Source organism: Penaeus vannamei, chromosome 29, assembly GCF_042767895.1.
Source record: "Penaeus vannamei isolate JL-2024 chromosome 29, ASM4276789v1, whole genome shotgun sequence".
Lineage (NCBI taxonomy): Eukaryota > Metazoa > Arthropoda > Malacostraca > Decapoda > Penaeidae > Penaeus > Penaeus vannamei.
Window position 1 is genome coordinate 15,160,066 of NC_091577.1, and position 10,000 is coordinate 15,170,065.

Consider the following 10,000-nt stretch of genomic DNA (forward strand, 5'->3'; position numbering starts at 1 on the left):
TCCCCCTCTTCCTCCCTCACCCTTTCCCCCTCTTCCTCCCTCCCTCCCTCTCTCTCTCTCTCTCAAACAAACGAACCAACAAATCAGTCTTACTCGGGAGATAGTCGGGGTTGTTGGGCCAGAGGGCAGTCTGGTCCATGACTTCGATGTTCCAGGAGGCGATGTCGTCGAGGAAGCGGCCCGGCGACCTCATTCGGTAGACCTCATCTTCCTGGTATGAAGAGGGGTTATTCTAGAGGAGATGGAATGCCCGTTTTTTTCTTATATTTTTACCCCTATGCCCTGCGATCTTGGGGGGACACGTGGGGAATCGGGGGTTTTAGAGGGGAGGACCATACATAAGTCTCCCGCACAAGCTCTCATTGTAAAACGGTAAAGAAAAGCCATTTATCGCAAAGATGAGCCAAACTTTCCCACAAAAATAACCGTTTTTAGGGATATTTGAAGGTATCAATGCGCCATACAGTGACGTCACACCAAATTTTGAAGAGCGTAAAATGTGAATAGATTGTAGAAATTAGTTAAATGAATTAACATCATGGTAATTAATATCGTTTGGAGAGCAAGTGTCGAAAATCAACTTGAAATTACGCGTAAATGTCTATCAAACGGTAGATAGTAACACACGCACTACTTTCTTGAGCGCTATCTTCTGAGTTACGTGGCTTGTTTACATTGACTTAGGCGATAAGCGAAGAATGGGACTTTGTAAGCGACAAATTTCGGCACCTTTATTCTAATATGAAGTAATTATGTCTTTCCGTGCTTTAGATTTGACTTCCCTGATTAGTTTGCATGTTGTTCTTCCATTTCAGTAGCATTTCATGTTTGTTTACTGAAATGCTATATGCTCCAGATTTACCATATATTACATTTTTCATTCATTTATTTCTATTTATTTATATAAATACATTTTAAACAGCAATATGAAATCGATCTAGCTATATATCGCAGATTTTTTTTCTTCTTCATCGTCTTTCATCTTCATTTTCCCTGTATTTCCTACCGCACATTATATACAAGTGTTCATCAAATTTCATTCTTTCGACTAACACATCTTTTCTTTCTTTTATTATTATCATTATTATTTTTTATCCTTTTCTATCTCATATTTCATCCCCTGTTTCCTATGATGCTCTATCTACAACAAGCCATCTATTCAATCCTAACCTAACCTAATTTCAAATCCACAGCTAACTTATCATCAACATTTTCATTATAAAAAACATAAAAACATAAATAAAGAATAAATAAAGAGAACACAAAAAACATTTAAAAACAATAAAAAATCAAAAAAATATTAAAAAAACATTAAAAAACAATAAAAAACACAAGCAAACATTAAAAGACAATAGAAAAAAAACAATTAAATTTAACACACGCACACACAAAATAAAAACAATAAAAACACAAAGAGCATTAAAGAACAATAAAAACACACACAAAACATTAAAAACAATTAAAAAACACACACCTTTTAAAAAACGATAAAAATACACAGTAACATAAAAAATACATTTTAAAAAACACACAAAAACATGAAAAACAATAAGAAAAACAAAACATTAAAACAAATAAAAAACAATAAAATAAACAAAAAAACTAAAAATATTTAAAAACAAAAAACATAGAAAACACACAAAAAAACAATTAAAAAATACAATCCCACTTACCGCCCCCAGAGGATCGAAGCTGGAGATGTAGAGGTTCCACCGGTCGACGTAATCCAGAGACTCGTCCTCGGAGAAATAGAGTTCCATGAAGGCAGCGTGCTTGAGGGGGAGAGAGGAAGAGCGGTGTTGGTGATTTTTTTTGTGTGTGTGTTTGTTTTCTTGTTTTGGATTTTTTTTATTGTTTTCTTGTTTTGGATTTTTTTTTTTTTTTTCTTTCTTTTTTTTTTTTCTTTTTTTGGTCTGTTTCGTCCTTAGAGTTCCATGAAGGCAGCGTGCTTGAGGGGGAGAGAAGAAAACGGTGTGGGTGATATTTTTTATTGCTATTATTATTTGTTTATTGTTTCCTTGTTTTGGATGATTTTGTGTGTGTGTGTGTGTGATGTGTGTGTGTGTGTGTGTGTGTGTGTGTGTGTGTGTGTGTGTGTGTGTGTGTGTGTGTGTGTGTGTGTGTGTGTGTGTGTGTGTGTGTGTGTGTGTGTGTCTTTGGAGTTTCCATGAAGGCAGCGTGCTTGAGAGGGAGAGAGAGAGAGAAGAAAAGTGGTGTGGGTGATTTTTCTTCTTATTATTATTTGTTTATTGTTTCCTTGTTTTGGATGAAAAAAAGTTTTTTGTTTGTTTCTGTATTTTTTTTTTTTTTTGGGGGGGGGGGTAGGTTTTGTGTGTAAGTCTTGTTTTTTATTTTTATTATTTATTATCATTATATATATATTTTTTTTGCTTGTGTTTTCGTTTTGTGATTGCGTGTTTTTTGTTCTTTGTGGTTTTTGCTTTGTTTTTTTCTGTTAGCGTGTTTATTTATTATGTGTGTGTCTGTTTGCTTGTGTATTTGTTTGTTTGTTTATATTTTCTGTTTGCGTGTTTGGATTTGGGTTTGTGTGTGTGTGTGTGTGTGTGTTTGTGTATATATTTGGGTTTGTGTGTGTGTGTGTGTGTTTGTGTATATATTTGGGTTTGTGTGTGTGTGTGTTTGTTTATTTGCGTTCATTTGTGCTTGGGTATGTCTCCGTTTCTTTGTGTTTGTTTGTTTGTCTGCTTAGTGTCCTTGTGCGCGTATACATATACACAAACAACACATCTCTTCAAAGACGCGTTTTATCCATCAATCCATGAATACCCCCCCCCCCCCCACCACCACCACCACCTTCCAGAGAGAGAGAGAGAGATAAATAGATAGATGGATAGAGAGAGAGAAATAGATAGATAGATAGAGAGAGAGAAATAGATAGATAGATAGAGAGAAATAGATAAGATTAGATAGAGAGAGAGGGAGAGGAGGAGAGAGAGAGAGAGAGAGAGAGAGAGAGAGAGAGAGAGAGAAAGAGAGAGAGAGAGAGAGAGAGAGAGAGAGAGAGAGAGAGAGAGAGAGAGTGAGAGAGAGAGAAGAGTGAGTGAGTGAGTGAGTGAGTGAGTGTGAGTGAGAGAGAGAGAGAGAGAGAGAGAGAGAGACAGAGAGAGAGAGAGAGAGAGAGAAATAGATAGATAGAGAGAGAGAGAAATAGAAATAGATAGATAGAGAGAGATAAATAGATAGAGAAATAGATAGATAGATAGATAGAGAGAGAGAGAGAGACAGAGAGACAAAGAGACAGAGAGAGAAATAGCCAGATAGAGTGAGAGAGAGAAATAGATAGATAGAGAGAGAGAGAGAGAGAGAAATAGAGAGAGAGAGAGAGAGAGAGAGAAATAAATAGATAGATAAAAAGAGATATAAATAGATAGATAGAGAGAGATATAGATATATAGAACAATAGAGAGAGAGAGATAAACAGATAGATAGATGGAGAGATATGAAAACCCTACTAACCTTAAGGTGAATCTGTCCTAGAAAACGAGGCTGCCAAGCCGGCTTCTCGACAGTGCCTTTCGGAACTGCGGCCGCCACGCACGCCAGCGCCAGGGCCACCCACGTGCTCTGCCACATCCTGGGGAGGAGGAGAGAGGAGGATAATGAGGAGGAGGAGGAGGAGAGAGGAGGATAATGAGGAGGAGGAGGGTGATGATGATGATGAGCAGGAGGAAGAGGAGGAGGAGGAGGATGGTGATGATGATGATGAGCAGGAGGAAGAGGAGGAGGAGGAGGATGGTGATGATGATGATGAGCAGGAGGAAGAGGAGGAGGATGGTGATGATGATGATGAGGACGAGGAAGAGGAGGAGGATAATGATGATGATGATGAGGATAACGATGATGATGATGAGGAGGAGGAGGATAACGAGGAGGAGGAGGAGGAGGAGGGTAATGATGATGATAAGTAGGAGGAGGAGGATAATGATGATGATGATGAGGACGAGGAAGAGGAGGAGGAGGAGGAGGAGGAGGATAATGATGATGATGATGATGATGAGGAGGGTAATGATGATGATAAGTAGGAAGAGGAGGAGGATAATGATGATGATAATTTTATTGATAATAATGATAATAACAGTGATAATGGTAATAAGAATGATAATAACAATTTTCATGATAAAAGCAATTATGATAATACTAATAATAATGATAATGATATCGATAACAATAATACAAAAATGATGATTGCAATAACAGTGATAATACTAATAATAGCAGTAATGAGGCTAATGACAATACAATAATGATGATAATAACAGGAATGATACTAATGATAAAAGTAAAAATGTTGATGTTATCGGTAATAATGACAATGATAGCGTTAATGGTAATAAAAATGATAACAATATAACGAATAGCAAGGATAATGATAATTATGATAATGATGAGGATAATGATATTGATCATGATAATGATTATGAAGATGGTAATAATGATGATGATAATAATAACAATAATAATAATAATAATAATAATAATAATAATATAGCAATGATAACGATGATAATTGTAATAATATTATTATCTCTATTTAAATCATTATTACCAATAATGATGATGATGACTGTAATAATATCAATAGTAAGAATGATGATGATGATGATGATAATAAAAATAATCATGAAAATAATAATAACAATAATAATAATGATAATGATAATAATAATAATAATAATAATAATAATAATAATAATAATAATAATAATAATAATAATAATAACAATAACAATAACAATAATAATAGTAGCAATAGTAATAATGATAATAATTATAATAATAATAATAATAATAATAATTATTATTATTATTATAATAATAATGATGATGATGATAACAATAATGATAATAATAATGAAAATGGTGATAGTAATAATGATGATAATAATGATAACAATAATAATGATGATAATGATAACAATAATAACAGCAATAACAACAACAACAATAATAATGATAGTAACAACAACAGTGATAAAAATAATGATGATAATAATGATAATGATAACAATAATAATAATGATAATGATAATGATACTAATAATGATAATAGAGATAATAATAGTAATAATAATAATGATAATGATAATAAAGAAAACTCTAATAACAATGAGGATAATAATAATAATAATAATAACAGTAATAATAATAATGATAATAATTATAATAGTAACACTGATAATGATGATAATAACAGTGATAGTAATAACACTCATAATACAATTGATGACAATAATACCAATGGTGATCATAATGATATTAATGAAAATCATGATAATGATAACAATACTAATAATGGCATTAACGATAGCTTATCATTATCCTCACTGATGTGTTAGTGCTGTTACCATTATCATAATTATGGCTACTAACATTAGCATCAGCATCAGCATTATCATAATATTACAAATATGAAATTACAATAGTATTAACAGCAATAATGATCATAGCACCAGTAATTATCAACAGAAAACCTATACTTGCATAGCTCTGGACACGTACATGGTGTAAAAGTCTGACCACAAAAAGCGGTAAAGAATATCGACCTCAAGTATATATGATTTCGGAAGGCGATGGGGGGGGGGGCATTGGGGATAAGGGGGGGGGGAGGCAATCAGGTGTTTCTCGCGTGATAAAACAGCTGATTCTTTCTCATTGCTTCGGTTTGTGTTATGGTGTGTGGTTATGTAATACTCATCCATAAAGATCTATGGAAACTTAACTTACAAAATGGTGTGTGTATGTATGGATGTACTGTGTGTATATATTCATGTGTATATATATGTATGTATAATTTATTTATCTATATACACACACATATATTTGCATGTGTTTTTTTATTTTTTTTGGGGGGGGGAGGTTGAGGTTAGATTAATTGCCCAAAATGCTTTTATTAACGTTTTGTTAATTTGATTTTCCATCTATAACGTCAGCGTCGATATATCTGTGTTGATCTAAAGATAGCTTTTTTGTTCTATATCTGTTCATCATATATCATACATTTTCCTATTTCAGATCCGAACAGTTTGGTGTGTCATGTATATATATATATATATATATATATATATATATATATATATATATATATATATATATATATATATATATATATATATAAGAATTTCAGCTATTGACTTGCCATGTGGGAAGCGCAATCTCATGATGAAAATGATGACCAATGCTGTGATGAACATCTTTATTTCAAACGTTTCAAAGATAAGTACGCGTCTTCATCTTCTGTGCTACAGAGGAGAGAACAAACACAAACATTAGAGCCGGACAAGGCACAAAAATAAACGGTTCAGAAATTATAATAGATATACCAAAAAGCCAAACAAAGAAAAATCAACGAAAAAATATATACAAAAGAAAGGACAAGCAAAACACACCATGAATGGTAAAGCTGGCAGTTACGGTCACTCGAATATACTGTAAATAGCTGTGTGGTTGTGCAACTGTTAGAAAACAGTTACGCGAGTTGCTCAAAGATTCATTCTCCCAGATACGATTTAATATGGTTTTCACGAATAATTACACTATTAATACTTTTCTTAAGAGAGAGTCGCTTTCCTCAGATCTATGCTCAAACATTATTCATATGTATAATTGCCCTAGCTGTAATACTAGGTATATTGGCTCAACGACACGGTTCGAACACAGAATTCTTGAGCATATGGAAAAGTGCAGAAGAACTGGCCTACCTCTCACCAAACCGCCGTTCTCTGCTATTCGCCAACACTCGCACACGGAAGACCATCCCTACACTCACATTGATTTCAAAATTCTGTCTACATCTCCCAACAGACTCGATCTCCTGATTTCAGAATCCTTGTATATCCATAAGATGAGACCACAGCTCAACGACCACAGGAAAGCCACACAGCTATTTACTGTATAATCAAGTGACCGTAACTGCCAGTTTTACCATGCTTGGTATGTTTTGCTTGTCCTTTCTTTTGTATATATTCCCATATTTTTTCGTTGATTTTTCTTTGCTTGGCTTGTTAGTATATCTATTATAATTTCTGAACCGCCTTGTCCGGCTCTAATGTTTGTGTTTTTTCTTTCCTCTGTAGCGCTGAAGATGAAGACGCGTACTTGTCTTTGAAACGTTTGAAATAAAGATGTTCATCACAGCATTGGTCATCATTTTTATCATATATATATATATATATATATATATATATATATATATATATATATATATATATATATATATATATATATATTATGTGTGTGTGTGTGTGTGTGTACAAATACATACATACATATATACATACACACATACACACACATCCACAGGTACAAAGGAAATTGGAAACCTTTATGAGAATTTAGTTTAAAAATAGTTGTGAAGTATAAGAGTGACGCATTTCCTACAAGATAATCTTTGGAAAGTTTCAATTCGTATCGAAAATTCTCACGACATTTCACCAACATGAGAAAAATGGAAGGAAAACAGTGTGGCGCTTCCTTATGCTGCCGACACGAGGACAAAAGGTAAATGATTGTACTTTGTAGGCCTATGTGGAACGGGATGGATGAGAACGAATATCTTCACAATACAAGAGATGTATTTAACCGATATGATCGAAACCGGTTAAATATATCTCTTGTATTGTGAAGATATTCGTGCTCATTCAGGCCTTTCCACATTTGTCAACATGAATACGGTTCATTTGTAGGCCTACTTACGAGCGTGTGTTTAGATTAGCGTCAGAACCTTTTCTTTATGATCATTTCCATGGCCCAGTTCATCACTGCCTATCATCATTTCAGATTCAGTTATTACTAGTTATGGATGATGCAACTATAGGACAAGACAACTATACGGAAAGATTCCAATTTATTATGTGAGAGATAATTATCTGCAAATACTGCAGGTAAGACAAAAAACAGTTTGATTTTCATATTGTTTAATAACTCTTGTTTTAGAACATTCCACATAATTTTCACACTAGAAGCGTGGCACAGTTTTTTTCTTTCTTTTTTGTGAAGCTCCTCTTTCTCATGGTCCAACTTGTCAGTACTGAAATTGGACCTTAAATATAGTCCTGTTGAATATATTGATAACCAAAATTGATTTAAACGTTGATAAATATATTAACACTTCCTTTCTTTCTACACTAGCATTTTAGAACTTCCATAGGTTCTGTTCTGAAATTTGAAATACGACTTGAAGATGAATTATATCAGTCTATAGTGTATAGTTTATCAGGTGTCGTCAGGTGGCTCTCGTAGAAAACGAAGGTGAATATAGCAGGAACTATTTTAAATATCTTAACCGCCAAGATTTTACCCGATGTGTTAACATTATAGCGTTTGCTGTCTCACACTGTTACATATTCATTTTTATATATTTTACACTCACTTACATATATACAAATATATGTGTATAGGTACACTCAAGGACTTGTGTATATACACATTTGCACAGGTATACAGTAGATATATAAATTCAAGCATGATGTGTGCAAGTATTAGCATATGCAACTATAATTACACACAAGTATCATTGTGTGTGTATGTATTAGATGTGTGTGTATGTTTGCCAGATGTGTGTGTGTGTGTCCATACATATATGCACGCGCACACATACATTCTCTCTCTCTATCTCTCTCACTCTCACTCTCTCTCTCTCTCTCTCTCTCTCTCTCTCTCTCTCTCTCTCTCTCTCTCTCTCTCTCTCTCTCTCTCTCTCTCTCTCTCTCTCTCTCTCTTTCTCACTCGTTTTCTGTCTCTCGATCTTATGCACACACACCATGTTGTAAAAAAAATGTCTGTTTTGTTAGGACATTTGAAGATTATTCATTTTAACTATCTTTAATTCTTTTTAATTCTTTCACTTTTGCAGCAGTGTTCGACCATTTTTTTTTTTTACACAAAAAGTTTTCTTCTTAGAGTGGTGGATAAGATGCAAATTGCACATATTTCACACACCCAAACACATGTGTGGAATTCATGATGAACAGATTGCAACAGGAACAACGAAGGGAAGGACAAGAAAAGACACGAATATGCCGAAGGCCTTTTCGCTATTGCTTCGTCAGAGTATACGAAGCAATAGCCAAAAGGCCCTCGGCATATTCGTGTGTTTTCTTGTCCTTCCCTTCGTTGTTCCTGTTGCAATCCAAACACATAAACACGTAGAAACACACCCACACACGCACAAACACACACACACACACACGCATACACATATACAAGCGTATGCACAAACACACGCATCCACACATGGAAAATCACTCAATAGTAACGAAGAAATTGCATTAGGTCTAAACAGAAAAAAAAACATGAACAATAATTCAATTTTATTGATCGCAATAACATTATTTTAGAAAGTTACGTAAACGATTTAGTGAGTGAAAGATACTACCAGGAATTGACTGTTTTAACATTTATTCCTTCCTTCCCTTTCGTGAATATTATTCTGGCGATTCCAAATTATCCCTATTCCGTTTATTCCATGTCATTCCTGTTTGGGTGATTCCAAATGATTCCCATTCTATCGATTCCAAATAATCCCTATTTTGTTGGTAATAAAAGAATTATAAACAAATTATCTATCCAATATTGCTTAATAAAAAATAAATAAAGAAAGAAAGAATTGAACTAATCCAACACACCTAGCATGCGATTATCACATAAGTAATTAGCGAATAATTAATCTAATAGAGCTCAATAGATGATGATAAATGAACAAATAATGCACCAAAACATATGATAATAAAAAAATTATTGAATAATCAAACGAGCTTAACAAATGAAATGATAATGATAATGATAATAAAAATAACAATAATGATACTAATAAATCAAATAAACAGATAAATAAATGAAAGATAAGTAAACAAATGATGAATGGATTGATAAATAAATGATGAATAGATAAATCAATAAATGATGAATAGATAAATAAAAAATAAATAAAAAAATCTAACGTCGCCTAAAGAACGTGACGTTTCGCCCCAAGAAACGTCTT

At 33.5% G+C, this 10,000-nt stretch overlaps 2 protein-coding genes across 2 annotated transcripts in view; both read right to left on the reverse strand.

The window, feature by feature from the left end:
* LOC113810020 (uncharacterized) overlaps positions 1 to 5,542 on the reverse strand; it is a 14,119-nt gene extending 8,577 nt beyond the window's left edge. The window contains exons 1-4 of the mRNA XM_070142250.1: positions 5,521 to 5,542; positions 3,478 to 3,595; positions 1,674 to 1,772; positions 94 to 211 (exon numbers count right to left, since the gene is read on the reverse strand). Coding sequence (XP_069998351.1) covers positions 94 to 211; positions 1,674 to 1,772; positions 3,478 to 3,595; positions 5,521 to 5,522 — 337 coding nt within the window. The 5' untranslated portion in view covers positions 5,523 to 5,542. The remainder of the gene's footprint in view (positions 1 to 93; positions 212 to 1,673; positions 1,773 to 3,477; positions 3,596 to 5,520) is intronic.
* Positions 5,543 to 9,314: 3,772 nt separating this feature from the next.
* LOC113810086 (uncharacterized) overlaps positions 9,315 to 10,000 on the reverse strand; it is an 11,801-nt gene continuing 11,115 nt past the window's right edge. Inside the window, exon 11 of the mRNA XM_027361775.2 lies at positions 9,315 to 10,000. This exon is cut by the window's right edge and continues 113 nt beyond it. The gene's annotated coding sequence lies outside the window, so the exon portion shown is untranslated.